Source organism: Sus scrofa, chromosome 15, assembly GCF_000003025.6.
Source record: "Sus scrofa isolate TJ Tabasco breed Duroc chromosome 15, Sscrofa11.1, whole genome shotgun sequence".
NCBI lineage: Eukaryota > Metazoa > Chordata > Mammalia > Artiodactyla > Suidae > Sus > Sus scrofa.
The window spans coordinates 72,214,656-72,229,834 of record NC_010457.5 but is presented as its reverse complement, the minus strand read 5'-3'; the positions used below and the strand labels follow the sequence as shown (position 1 = coordinate 72,229,834).

Here is a 15,179-nt window from a genome sequence, read left to right as displayed (position 1 = left end):
TACCTATAAATGTCCCTGAATTAGTATTTCTTTCTTCTTGAATCATGTGTCTTGCTTTGCCCCCGAGTTTTCATCAATGTGTAGGACACTTTAGCATATGTAACACAACTGCTTCTTTAGGGGGTGGTATATAACGTCTTGTCTTTAGATTCCCTGAAATCCCAATCCTTACCTGACACTTAATGCCTGCCAGGCTGCAGGTACATGTTTCTGGATCACAGAACACCCGGCAGTCACAGCCACAGTCCTCTCGAGATAGGCGGATGGCTCGCAGCTCATGCTTTTCTTCCACATCAATCTTTTTCACTCCAGAGGCCCGCAGCAGTGCTCTCCTTTTTTTTGTGGGTAAGGGTTGGAGAAAGAAGTATTCGTCCACCTCTGTGTTGTCTAAATCAATATCATCATCAGAAATGTCATCCACTGTAAGAGTGCTAGCTTCTTCAGATTCCACAGTGCCATTCTTAGTCATCTAGAAATACAAAGCAGCAAGTAAGAGACTTCGCACGGGCAGGGTCTAAAATCCCTACTTTTGCACTTGGTAAGAATGAAGCTATTCTAAAACGACACATCCCCAAAATGAGTAAGTGTTTGTGGATTGGTGAGGGACATGAAGAGGTGTAAACTTCGAGTTACAAAATAAATGATTCATGGGGGTTGAAAAAAATGCGTTTGTGAATCAAATCATTTCCTTCTATTTTTCTCTTTAGAGAAATTACAAGAAGAAAAATAAATGTGTCACATGAACGGTTTTTAAATGGACACGAGACTTGTTAATTGGAACTCTTAGCCTCCTAATGCTACAAGCTATAGTTGCTAGAGCTTTTAGCCAGTGTGATGTTAAAAAAGCCAAAGGTTACAGATGCTCATCAGTGAAAGCTATCTTTAGACTCAGTTCGTGGTGGGCAGATCAGATGTTGAAATAAACGTGTCCTTGTTCGGAGGTGAGAGCATCTTTGTGGAAGCTACTGCCACCTAAATCAGCAAACATGTCTTTGAAATAACAACCCTGTCTTTTGGGCTCCAGAAAAGTCTAGGTACCAGGAAATAAAAATATGCTGCACTGTGCAGTTGGGATTACAAACACAGCTTCCCAGCAGAATGTTCCATGAATGAGCACTTGATATGAAGCAATCAGTTAGGTCAGCGTGCTGACAAGGAGCAGAGGGCACCACGCTGGCTCTCCTCAACGGGCAACCGAAAGAGTGAACTTCACTCTCAAAGAAGTTCACAGGAAATTGCTTAAAGCAATACCTTCCACATAAACTATTATGTGGATGACTGTCTCATACCCACAACCCTTCTGCATCTATTTATACTTCTTTTCTAAGTTAATTTCATCCATCAGGAAACCCTGAGTCAGTATTTTACTTCTTACCACCACATAATATGTTTTCCTCATAAAAAAGCATTTAGAAAGAGGCATTTTCTCTGAATATGAGCAAGAAGTATATTCTGAGAAGCAGCACAGGAATAAATGTAGAAACTCAGTAAGGGATTGTTCAATAAAGTTCTAAATAGGAAAACTACTTTGATTCTTTAACTGTATTAATTGATTGATTGCTTTTTAGGGCTACACCTGTGGCATATGGAGGTTCCCAGGCTAGGGGTCAAATTGGAGCTGTAGCTGCCGGCCTACCCCACAGCCACAGCCATGCAGTCTATATAGCTCACGGCAACAATGGATCCTTAACCCACTGAGCAAATCCAGGGATCAAATCTGAGCCTGAGTTTGGACTGAGGCTCATGGATGCTAGTCAGATTTGTTAACCACTGAGCCATGACAGGAACGCCATTGATTCTTTAACTTTTAAATGCATTACTTCATAAATCTCATTAATTATAATTACTACTATGCTTTTTTCTCTCCCCCTTTTTTGGCCACCCTGTGGCTTATGAAGTTTCTGGGCCGGGATCGAATCTGAGCCTGAGTTTCGACCTAAACCACAGCTATAGCAATGCCAGATCCTTAACCCACTGCCCTGGGCTGGGGATCAAACCTGCATCCCTGCTGCTGCAGAGATACTGTCAATCCCTTTGCACCACAGCAGGAACTCCTTACTAGGCTTTTTAATCTTATCCACAGTTATTACACAGTTAAAATACTCTGATGACACCAGACATCATTCTCTCATTTTCATAAGAAAAAGTCCAACATTCAGACAAGAATATTTATTACTGACCAAAAATAACAATCTGAACAACTCTGAATGTACTAAAAAAACAAACAGAAGATTGGTCTTTGCCCTCAAGCAGAGGAAACAACACAGTAGCAAGTGTATATTAAAATAGATTGCAAAGGGTACCTGAAATGAATCTTCAAGAGCTACTGATTCACATAATTTTTTTATATTTCAGAGCTTAAATTTGTGTTCTTGCAAAGATGGGAATTACCTTTTATTTGGTTTTGTTTCTTGAGGTGATATACAATTTATTTCCTTTCTTGAAATGTCTTTATAAATGTATTGGTTAAATTGTTTTCATTTTTTCTGTTATATCTACAAATAGGAGGTTACTTTGATTAGTTACTGTTATTATTTTTGTTAATTCTTATTTGCTAACAGAAGCGTCTTTCTATCTATAAAGATCTGATTTTCTAAGGAATTCAAGTGTATAATTGTCTAACATATGCTTGGTCCTCTGTGATGGATAAAGCTGAATTAACAAACAGAAGGAGTTACCTTTCCTTTCTTATCACCTCTGTGGCCTTTAAATTAAGTTTTCATTAATTCTTGGTTTGTCTATGTGAACTTCATCAGACTTCTATTCCATAGCACATGTAGAATACCTAGGACTTGGTTAGCATGATTCATTTCAATACTTCCTGACTACTTAATCTCATGTCCTGTAATATTTACGTTCCCTTGTGTAACTGGTAACATTACAAAACAATAAGAATTTCATTTCATATCAACAGGGTTTGATTTTTTTTTTTTAAAAAATGGTTGCTGTCATATAGTACATGAAATCTACAAGTCAACAAAAAATAACGCTTCAGCATTTAAAAATATGACAATTTCAGGGCAACATGAATTAACAATTGGAATCTAAGTATTAAAAAGAAACAACTATAGTTCCCATTGTGGCTCAATGGTTAACGAACCCAACTAAGATCCACGAGGACGTGGGTTCGATCCCTGGCCTCGCTCAGTGGGTTAAGGATCCAGCATTGCCGTGAGCAATGGTGTAGGTCACAGATGTAGCCCAGATCTGGTCTTGCTGTGGCTGTGGTGTAGGCTGACAGCTGTAGCTCTGATTTGACCCCAAGCCCGGGAACCTCCATATGTCATGGGTGCGGCCCTAAAAAGACAAAAGACACACATACACACACAAGAAACAACTGTATGTCTAATAAACTACAGATGATGCTAATTTTAATACCATGCAATCCAGCAATCCCATTCCTGGCCATATATCTGGAGAAAACTATAAATTCAAAAAAGATACATGCATACCAATATTCACTGCAGCACTATTTATAACAGCCAATATATGGAAGCAATCCATGTCTCCATCTACAGATGAATGGATAAAGAGAATGTGACACACACACACACACAAACACACACACAATGGAATATTACTTAGCTATGAACAAGAATGAAAAACACTATTTGGATGGATGGACCTAGAGATTATCACACTAAGTGAAGTAAGCCAAACAGAGAAAGACAAACATCATATGATATTGTTCATATGTGGAATCTAAAAAAAAAAGATACAAATGAACTTATTTATAAAACAGAAATAGACTCACAGAGAAAAGAAATTCATGGTTACCAAAGGTAAAGTGAGGGATAATTTAAGAGTCTAGGATTAAAATATACATACTAGCATATATAAAATAGATAATCAAAAGGTCATACTGTATAGTACAGGGACCTATACTCAATATCTTATAATAATCTATAATGGAAAAGAATCTAAAAATGAATATATATATATGTATGTGTATATTATATATATAAAACCAAGTAACTTTGCTGTATACCTGAAACTAACACATTATAAATGAACTATATTTCAATAAAAATTAAATAGTTCCTCACATGTAAAAAAAAATATATTTAAGTCCTTCTCCAGCCCTCTCCTCCAGTCTACGCCCGTTTGCTCCTTTCAAACTCAGGCCAAACCTATATCCATTATTTTCAAATGCACTTTTCTATATTAGAACAATAGGGAAATAAGCCAATGAGCTCCCTATTTCTGGCCACCAACTGATGTTCATTACACTCTCAAGATCTCATGCAACAAATCTAGGAGTCTTCTAAGTTTTCCTCATCTGTTTTTGCTGAATCCTTTATCCCATGATCCATCTTCACAAGAATAGTTATTTTGTACATTTTTCCACTTTGATATGAGTGCTATCTTTATATTTCTTTTTCATATCTCAAACTAGGATCATTGAATTAGTTCACCAAGTGCAACCTCCTTATTTTATGCATTACTGAGGCTCAAATTAGTCATGACCTCTCCAAGGCATGCTTATAGAATCTTATTCCCTTACCCCTATTTAGCATGCTTTTCTCTCTATACAACAGAGAGATTCCAAGTATCTAATGCAGTACTGGGACTGTAAGGTGGAATTAAATGCAATGTTCTAAAAAGCTATTTTGTTTATAAAATAAATGCATATGGAGTAACCATCACATTCAAAGGAATGCTTTGTTTTGAAGTAGACACCTTAGAAGACAATCTGGGACTTGGACCATATCTAACTCAGTGTTCTTTTCCCAAAGAATGTTGTCTTTCTGAGAGATCCAAGAAAGCTTGCCAAAAATGTGGATTAAGGAGACCACCAACCAATCTTGATCCTCAGACTTGCTTTTGTGTGTGTGTTGGGGGGTGGATTGGAGGTGGGGGCAAAAGAGAGGTGAGAGAAACATATATGAGAGGATAATAGCAACATGAATAACAACAGTTTTGAATCTGTGTGTCAGGCACTGCTCGAAGCACGTTACCTACATTATTTGTTGAGCATCATAAAAATCCCATGAAGTAGACATTAGAACTATATCCACTTAACTGATGGAGAAACTCAGGCAAAGGAATGTTAAATAACTTTCCTAAGACCACAAAAAGTGAGGCATGTACCATGTCATAATCCTAGATATCTAATTCTACAGCTTGGGCTCTTACCTTCCTTGATAATTATATAGCTACACCCTTTTTATGTATTTAATATATATTCAATAGTCTTTCATGCTTATTTTATATTATGCTGTATTGGTGCATAAGACGTGAGGCTTGATCTCAATGGATTAAAGAGACTAGGAATCTAGTAACTTTAATGCAAGTTATAAGGAGTCCTAGCTGAGGGTGAACACAGGGCATTTAAGACTATGTAGGAGGGGCACCTAGAGGTAGGGCTAGTGGTAGGGTGCGAAGGGGAGACTTTCACATTTAAACTTGAATCTGAAAATGGAGTAGCAGTTAGAGGAACACATGGAGGTAGAAGGTGTTCCATGCTAAGCAACAGTAGTTTTAAAGACCTGATTTGGGACAGGGCATGATGCTTTCATTGGACTGTAAATTATCCAGATTGGCTGAACTTCATGTGGGATCCCTTCTTGTCTTGGTCCATAAGAAAAGAACAAAAAGTAAATAAACAGTAGAACTCCTCTGTCCCCCTGCCTTAGCCATCTTACAGGTGATAAGTAATGACTTAACTCTTAATTTAATGATCTTTACCTTATTTCATATTTATCCCATATATGTGTACATTTATTTATATTGAACTGTAAGCATTTCAAGGTGTGTGTATGTGTGTACACTTGTTTTGTTCCATTGATAATACTTAAGATGGGACTTAGTTCTTGAGCCACTGTGTAAACTTGTCCAGACTCACTCTACAAATCAATAACTTTTCTTAAACAGAGAGAACTGAAACACCTTACTTTTGCAAATCTATTTGAAATATACTGAATAAACAGTTCCCAAAGTCAAGAGAATAAAACCTCTGCCCATCTAAATGCACTTGAGGAATGGAACACATTACACTTCACTGTCAGAATCAATGGAGTGATTCTCAGACTGCCCTGAGCAAGTACCTAGCAGGGCCCAGGGATGGGGCCGGGGGTGGGGGTGGATTGTCAAATCAATATTCAATCTTTTCTTTTTTTTTTTGGCTACATAATGTAGTGGATATATTCCACTATAAAGTCCAATGAGAATTAAGTGCTTGAAGAAACTAATTCAATGCAAAATGAGTATAGAGAGGGAAACAATACTGAAAATGAGGATTGACTATAATGCCCAAAGCAAAATAAAAACCCATCAAAATTAAAAGACTGCCTTTTGGTGGTTAAAAGGTGTTCTTAGTAATAAAATCTCTTGGTTATTACAAAGTTATTAACATATGTAAAAATAAGAGTGGAAATAAGAACGTGAAAAAAATTTCAATTCCACAAACACTGATTACTGCCTATTAGAATGATGATGATATTGAAGATGACCCAAGCTATCATATATTGAAAACCAAGTACTAAATTTCCTCCATACTGTCTATAAATTATCTCAACTAATTTGCAAACAATCTTAGGAAGTATTTTTTATAGTTGAGAAAACTGGGCCTTGAGAAGATAATTTGCCAAAGTCTAGCTACCTAGAGAACTAGTGATTGTACTGAGAATCAAACTCAGTTCTATTTGACCACAAAGCTTGAGCCAGGCTTACAGGATTGGTTTGGAATGAAAATTCTTGGAGAAATAGAAAACCTGTATATAAGAAAAGAATACAGTTGTAGCCATACTCTAAGAGCTGATCTCAGCATGGCTGGGTAAGGAGGCAAAAAAGCAGTCATACTTCCTTATAACTGGCTCATTCAGAAACAAAAAATATGATTCACACACAGAGAACAAGAACTCTAAAAAGAAGACAGGAAGCCAGCTGAAATATGACATTCTCAGCAGTTAGCATTTCCTTTGGGTATCTACTCTGTGGGCTTACAGAGGTGGCCTTTCTAAAAGATATCCCAGCAGAAGAGGTTGGTCTAATTGACAGCTGGACTAACGTGTTACTCTTGATTTCCTCAGCAGATTTTTAATGCATTTACCCTGGCCTGCATTTAATCAGCATAATATGTCACCTAATTTTTTACTAATATATTAGTTTTGATAATTGGTTTTATGTAATCTCCCTCATTATCATGTGGATACATTGAGAACAGAGACCACATCTGTCCTGCTCACCACTATATCTCCAGTACCTTGTTAATTTCAGCCCCACAGTAACTGATTAATAAATATTTTTTGAATGAATATCCTTAATTACTATGCCATACTGCCAGCCACTGTATTAGGCGTCAGAGTTTGTATATGCATGAGAGTTCTGCCACCTAGGGTGCTTCTAGTCTGCTGGGGATGACTACATAATAAATATGATAGAGTGTGGTAAGTGCAACAAAATATATCAGCAAATTATAGAAGTAGCAGGGAGGAGGAAATGATTGACAAATAAAATGGAAGGGCAGATACAAAGACACAAAGTGGAATTATTTCCTTCCTATTCTGATTACAGTCTCTTTCAAGGAGAAAAACCCTTCCCAGAAATGGGAGAATGGATACGTTAGGAAGGATTTTATGTAAAAAAAGAGGAGGGAGACAGTGAAAGAGCACTTAGCTGTTTCATGTAAGAACCTTCAAGTCCAGACAATACTGTTTTTAGAACAGTGAAAAATCTTAAAGTTATGATTGCTCAGTCCAATATCTGTGAAGAGTCAGGGAGAAAGCAATTAGAAGATAATCAAAATGGGAGCAGATTTTTTTTTAAAAGTGCTAATTCTAGATAAAATTCCAGAAAAGATGATTTAAACAGATGGTCTCTGTAGATGTGAAAACACTGAGCAGCAACTGTTAGACTGCGCTCAGTAGGGAGAGAATGTCCATTTGTCAAATTAAAGTCCATGCAGAACCTTAACATATAAAACAGACAAAAGCAAGAGTGAGGTACACAGAGCCCCAACCCCCTGGAACACAATTGGAAAACCAGTGATTTGTCCTGAGAGTCTCTGATAAAATTTCTTATGTTCTATATATTGAAGGATGCAATGTGAGATGATTGGTAAGGGTGTGGTTGAATGCACGGATAGATTTTTAGTTAGTTGCTTAGTTGAAATGTTGAAAATGTCTCAAAGAACAGTGATGTCCAACATCTTTGCATCATCAGTGAGGGATGTGGCTCATATACATCCCATCAGCAGCAGAGGTCAGCAAGTCCCCATGGAGGTCACGGGGGGGGTGACAGGGAAGGCTCCCCCTTTTCCTCTTGAGGGTCACTACTCTCGGAGGGTATCCTGAATTTGGCCCTGTGTTGTTAAGTAGCGTTTCAAAATTATATCTTACATGAATACTAAAAGGCAGCCTTGTCACATCTTCAGATGAAAAGATCAGCTTCATTCAAATAAAAAACAAAATTTTATTGATTGTTCTCTATATACCAGATCTAGCACTAAAGAGAATTCTTGCCCAGGAGATGTTAAAAAGTTTTGATTTATATGATGATGCAGACCTGATATACTTGGGTTTTGTGTGTTTGCTTTTTTGTTTTTAGTTGTTTTATTTACTACTAGCATAATAAGAAACAAAAAGATCAAGGTCCAAAAAGCTACTATAATTTTAGTGTATACCCACTGATAGGAGTGTACACAACTTGGAAAGGGGTGATGGAACACATTCCTTTATACTGAACAAATCCCATCTGGAGTACAAGGTTCATATCAAGTACCATATTTTGAGGTGGATATCAATAAACAGCATTATATCCAGAAAAGGTAACCAAGGCTATACACTGGCTGAAAACCATACCTTAGGAGGATTAGTGAAAGGAACCGGGGATGTTTAATCCTATAGAATAGACACATGGAGCTCATGTAATGACAACTATTTGCATGTCTATCAACACTGCTTTCAAACACTTGGAGTTTGGAAAATAGGGACAAGATTTTTTCTATGTGCCTATAAGCCAGAATTATGGTCAAAAGATATAATTAAGTGATAGCAGGTTGATTAATATAAAGAGGAGCTTTCTAAAAATTAAAGCTACATAAATGGAACAGGCTTTCTCAAAAAGCAGTGTGCTTTGAGTTACCAGAGATGTACAAGAAGAGGCTGGATATACAAATCTACATACGTATAGTCAAATACCAACAGGATATATATTTGATGAGAAGAATTCCTGGCTTCATGGTATGACCTGGATAGATAACTTGGTCACTAAGGTCTCTGGAAAACTAAAGTAAAACACTTATATCATTTTGATATTTAGTCAAATCTTAAAGTAAAATTCTTCAGTTCATTAGCTGTTAATTGCAGGTAGCAAATGAGCAGCAGATTAATTGTGCCCTGCAAGAACCAGAAATGTTTGGTTGTTTTATCAGCCTATAAAAATTTCAACCACTTGAATCTACAATGAGTCCTCAATTTACATATTATCACCAAAGTCACCAGAAAAGATAACGTCAACATATAAGACATACCAATTTTTTGTACTTTCCCTTACCCTCCTTTCTGGTTTAGACAAACACTGCCTATTTTGCCAGTGGCTAATAAGCTAAAAAAATCCAAGAGTGTGCCAGTAAATATCTAATAACTGGGTAGTTGGAGAAAAAGGGGGTGTTTCTAATTTGCTGTCTAATTTATCTAACTGTCATGTTCATTTTGTGCTGGTCAAGTCCTGCAGTGTGAATACTCCCATTGGGGGTAATTTTGAGCTACTCTGGGGAAGAAATGTGCACAGTCTACTTTAGTGAGCAATTTTTACAAGGTGGCTCCAGCCTACCACAGGATGCACCCCACATTTTAATCAGGAGAATAAGTTCAATTGATTTCTCCTGAACTAGAAGGTCAGTGTTTACTGAACAAGAAGAATGTAAAGATTTGACTGGATATGTTTAATTCTTCCATTTAAATGAAAACACTGCAATAGTTTGAAAGAACCTGTTCTTAAACGTACTACATTTGCCCAGGGCTGAAGCCCAGTCTCTCAAGATTCATCACTTTGATTAGGTGTGTTTTCTCTGTTCCTGTCAACATGGGTTGTGCATATGACACGTCGAGTATTTGGGAAATCGGTTTTCCATTTGGTGTTGGAGCAGGCCTCCACCGAGGGATGCATTCTGGAAACACTGGCACTAAGAATGCTCTCAAGTAATCTCTACAGAGGCTGACAAGTTTTGTAGTTATAAATGGAATTTAAAAATACCAAGATCAGTAGACTCTGACCCATCTAATAAGAACTATAGCATGATGAAATAGTTAAAAAACATATCCAAAAACTTGGAAACTATAGTTTAGAGATAATAACCACGGTCAACCATCTCTCACAAATCCTTATCTCTTTATTTCCTAGAGCATTTAGGAACTTTTCCTGGAAGTTAGTTAAATCACAGACTGTTGAGAGGACATGAAGGGCAGGGCTGGGGGTGAAGGAGGAGAATTATACTATTGTGCAGGGAAATCACTAAGTGAATAAATCCACTTTAGCAATTTTTACAAGGTGGCTCCAGCACACCATGGGATGCACCCCACATTTTAATCAGGAGAATAGTTCAGGGGTTATAAATCTAAGATTTGGGGTGAAGCTGATTTATATAGAGCTATTTTAAAGTTTGTTCACTAAAGGGAGAATTATCACCTGACAACTTTTTTTTTTTTTTTTTAATATCTGCGCCTGTGGCATATGGAAGTTCCTGGGCTAGGGACTGAATCCAAGCCACAGCAGTTACCTAGGTCACAACTGCAGCAATGTTGGATCCTTTTAACCCACTGCACCAGGCTGGGGATAGAACCTGTGCCTCCAAGGTGACCTGAGCCACTTCAGTTGGATTCTTAACAAATTGTCAGTGGGAACTCCTTAACAACTTTTTTGTATTAGAAAAGAGGGAAAACAACCACTATTACTCAAGGAACACAAGAGAAAAGTGTATAACCCTGGAAAACCTCTGGAAAAAGAGTACCAGAATAGAGATAGCCTTGATCTTAGAAAGGAGAGGAAGAAAAATCAAGGCTGAAAAAACATTGAGAAAGAGAGTCTAGTGGAATCTGTGAAAACTAAGTTAAATTTACTACAGCAAAGTAGTAGGATTCAGTAAGATATAACCCCAGAGGCAATGTGAATGCCAAGGCTCTTTTGAAACATAAAAATAGTCTGCCTAATGCATTTTACAGATACATATGAAATGGGAATAAAGGCTAATGTAATTGTTCAACAATGTGCTGCAGATGATGAAACCTAAGCACTTAATTTGGGAAAAAGTATAGTATTAAGATGACTGCACTGATTACTATTAAGGGTATGGCATGTTTGAATGGGCTTGATAGGGAAAAAGAACTGTGCTCTGTAATACAGAAATATAAAGCTAGTTATTTCTAGACACATGTGGTTTATTCAATAAGCTTTCTCTACTAACTGTTTTTAGGCAATGTTTGGAATACCAACACCACCACCAAAAAAACCACACTTGAGCCCCCAAAATAAAATTGGATTTTGTTCTACAATCTAGTTGTATATATTATTCATATATATATACACACACATAGCAAACATATAATTTGATTGTGATGAATCACTAAATAAGAAGACACTTTACAGTGAAAAACTAGATTTCAGTTCTTATTTTGTTTCCAAAATATTTATTATAAGGAAACATCAAGATGTGTGTTTTATGAATCTTTCTCTAGTAAGGACCCATGGAGGAGGTGCCATTATATAAATGGGGTTACTGTTTGGAACTTAGGGAGAGGCCCTGGAAAAATACATAGGTACAGTGGAAAGAGAAATTTCTCCCTACTGTTCTGGGGCTGTTGATTCTCAAGTAAGTAGGAAGAAAGCTACCTGGTTCCAAGTCCAGTGAGTTTCTCTGAGTGTTTTATCTAGTCTCCATAGTGGTCTTCATCGTTCGACAGTGAGAACTTTGGAAAGTGTTTTTGTCAGGTGCTACCTTCTTTCTACTTAATAGGTGCTTCACTGCCATTCAGAGGACCATCTCCAGGTAAAACCAAAGTGGTGAAGTTTATCCTTAACAATCCTCACTTTCCTCTTTGCACCTCTCTCTCTGCTAGTGACCCTCTCCTACTGCTCCAGCCAAAAAATGGAATCTATTTAGTCACATTTCATTGTTTACCCCAGAGGTATATTTCAAAACAAATGTCATATTAAATGTGAAATTTCCAGATAGGTAGTGCTTTTGGATAACTGATTTTAGATTTTTGTGTAGATAAACCTTAGACAAATATAGTCAATGATATTTAAAAACTCATAAATGTTAATATACTGAGGAATTGCAATTAAAATATATGTTTTCCTCTATTATTTCTCCTCAGATTTTAACCAACAGATCCACATTGCAGTGACCTTTTATTAGTTTCATATGACATGTATTCTGAGTTTCTGAATACTTTCAGTACAGTGAGGCTTAGATATGATCACTTTAGAATCCCATCAACTTTTTGCTTGGTATTCATTTGGAAGGAGTGATGATATCCAAATGCCTTTCATTTATATCTTCACCGAAAGAGAAAGCTGCAAGTTTTCAGTATCAATGACAAAACAAGACATGACACCCACTCAGATGATTGCCTCTCCAACGTCCAAATTCTATTATAAGTGAATCAATAATAGAAGCCTCTTTTTGCTTCGTCTTCAGCTTGTTAAAAAATAGAAGCGTAGAGATAACTGAATACAAATTATAGTATCAGAATTTATCACTGTCTGGTATGCAAGAAGGTTCCCGCAGGTGTGTAGCTCCCTCTAACAGTCATCGCATGTACCATGTGACTCAAAGGTCATAAACAATAAATCTTTTGGTTCTCAGATAGAGTTACAGTCTCTCAGCTGTTAAAAACCACTGCACACAGTACCAAACCCCAGAAAGGGACGACTCCCTATAGGTACAGAGATTGCATTTCCCAGCGCCTACAGGGGATAATCAATTAATTTTAGATTAGGAAGTAACAAGATAATAAAACCAGTTTTCTGTTGAGTGAACCAGTTATTTAACATCTTTGTGTTTCTTCAGTTGTACACATGGTCTCATAATTTAACTATCCCAGTAGGTCTTTGTTTGGATTAAATGAAATAATGTTTATAAAATGCCTGGCAAATAAAAATCACTTAATGAATGGCAGCCATTACTACTGTTCTGCCAATATTTGAGTCTGGAGAATGACTTCACTCTGGGTTGGAGGCAGAGCTGGTTTGCAGCGGGTTAGAAAGGCAGAGGGTGGATTTCAGAAACAAATCTGACAATTATTATTAAATTAAGTTACATTCAAAGCAGGCATGAAAAACAATAATAGTGGCTTGCTTCCCAAAAATCTTAAGGGACTTTCAATGAAATCTGTCAAAAATACCACCAAAAGAAATATGAGATATGCTCTAGACTAGGTTATGTCCATCTTAATTTAAGCAACTGCCTTCTTACAATAGGGAGCAAAACCTATACTTAAATTGCAAAACACGTAAAAATAAAGTGTTTTGAAACGCATCACACCTCTGCCAACTGACTTTATCCTGGAAACTAAAAGTATAGGTAACACAGGTGTGCTTATGGTGCTTCTGCTATTTAACTAGTGATTTTTTTTATAGTAAGAACCCTAGATTACCTAAGAAAGATTTCCTTTGCCATTAGGTTATGATGTGAGAGTATTTCCTATATAGGCTGATGGATCTATACAAATATGGAGGGTCTCTGGTTGATGAAAAGGTTTCCTGAGCTGTGTTTCTCTCCACTTAATCTGTAAGGTGCCACAACAATAGTTATCTTTACCTGGACACTTCCATGACATCTCTTTAACAACTTAAAAGCCTCTCAAAATCAGCACCCCTGGAGTTCCCGTCGTGGTGCAATGGTTAACGAATCCGTCTAGGAATCATGAGGTTGCGGGTTTGATCCCTGGCCTTGCTGAGCGGGTTAAGGATCTGGTGTTGCCGTGAGCTGTGGTGTAGGTTGCAGACGCGGCTCGGATCCTGCATTGCTGTGGCTCTGGTGTAGGCTGGAGACTACAGCTCCGATTGGACCCCTAGCCTAGGAACCTCCATATGCCACGGGAAGTGGCCCTAGAAAAGGCAAAAAGACAAAAAGACAAAAAAAAAAATCAGCACCCCCCAAAATGATTTCACTATCTAATCACCACCCCTCCTTAGCCTGAACCTACTTCTCTTCCTGGATTCCTTGTCATATCTTTGTCATTGAGAAAGGTACCCACAGCCCATTTCAGTTTTGCAAGCCAGAGGGTGTAGCAGTGATTCTTGACAGTCCTCTTCTTTTCCTTCCAAATCCAACCTATCATCAAGTATTGTTGATTTTATTTCCTAAATTACTCCCTCTGTCCATCTCTCTACATCTCCCCTACCATCAGTCTAATCTAACCCTCCATCATCTCTCTGGATATTACATCTCTAGTAATAGCCTCCTAGTTGGTCTGACTCCACATGTCCCCCAACATGGCTGCCCCCACCCCAAAATTACTGGGGGCATTATCCTGCTACCCTGACCCCATGCTTAAAACTCTTGGATGACTTCTGTTAGCATTAGGATGAAGAGAAAAAAATGCCTTCACTGGATCTACAAAGCCCCATCCCACCCCTTTTTGCTATTCTTCCCTTTCTGGCTCTGCTCCAGCCACAACCAGCCTTTGTGTGATCACTGAGCTTCTTCCTGCCACAAGGCAACTCCATCTCTGCCTGATGCCTGAACAACTTTTGCCAACATTTCCTGCCTAATTATCTGCTCAAATTTCAGTTCAATTGTCACTTCCTTGAGGAAACTTTCCTTGACCCCCTGACCACATTAATTCCCTGTTACATACTTTCACAGCACCTTGCAACTCTCCTTCTGAACACCTAATGAAGCTACAATTTTATTCTGTCTATATGATTAACATTTTTCTTTCCTATTAATACATAAGTTCCAGGAGAAAAGAGACCACATTATTTTTCATATTAGTTAACCCCAGCCCAAGCAAGGGGGTCTATGATGGAAGTAAATATTTATAGAATGAATAAATAAACGATCAGGTAAGTTTTCCACACTGCCTTCACTGAAGAGACTATACTGTTGTTGCTTTTAAAAAAAACCCAGCAGTGTGTTGTAGAAAATGCCCAATTTAATCTGTGGATCTAATGATTAATGCAACTAAACTGAAATAAGGATAGGGGGTTTGGCAAAAAAAGGTGAGTTTCTA

At 37.6% G+C, this 15,179-nt stretch overlaps 1 protein-coding gene across 5 annotated transcripts in view; it reads right to left on the bottom strand.

The window, feature by feature from the left end:
- The window catches only part of CSRNP3 (cysteine and serine rich nuclear protein 3), a 201,416-nt gene that overhangs the window by 12,435 nt on the left and 173,802 nt on the right, over positions 1-15,179 (bottom strand). For all 5 annotated transcript variants that reach the window (XM_005671893.3, XM_021076406.1, XM_005671894.3 and 2 more), the window contains one exon: positions 173-469. In XM_005671893.3, the coding sequence (XP_005671950.2) occupies positions 173-469 (297 nt within the window). The remainder of the gene's footprint in view (positions 1-172; positions 470-15,179) is intronic.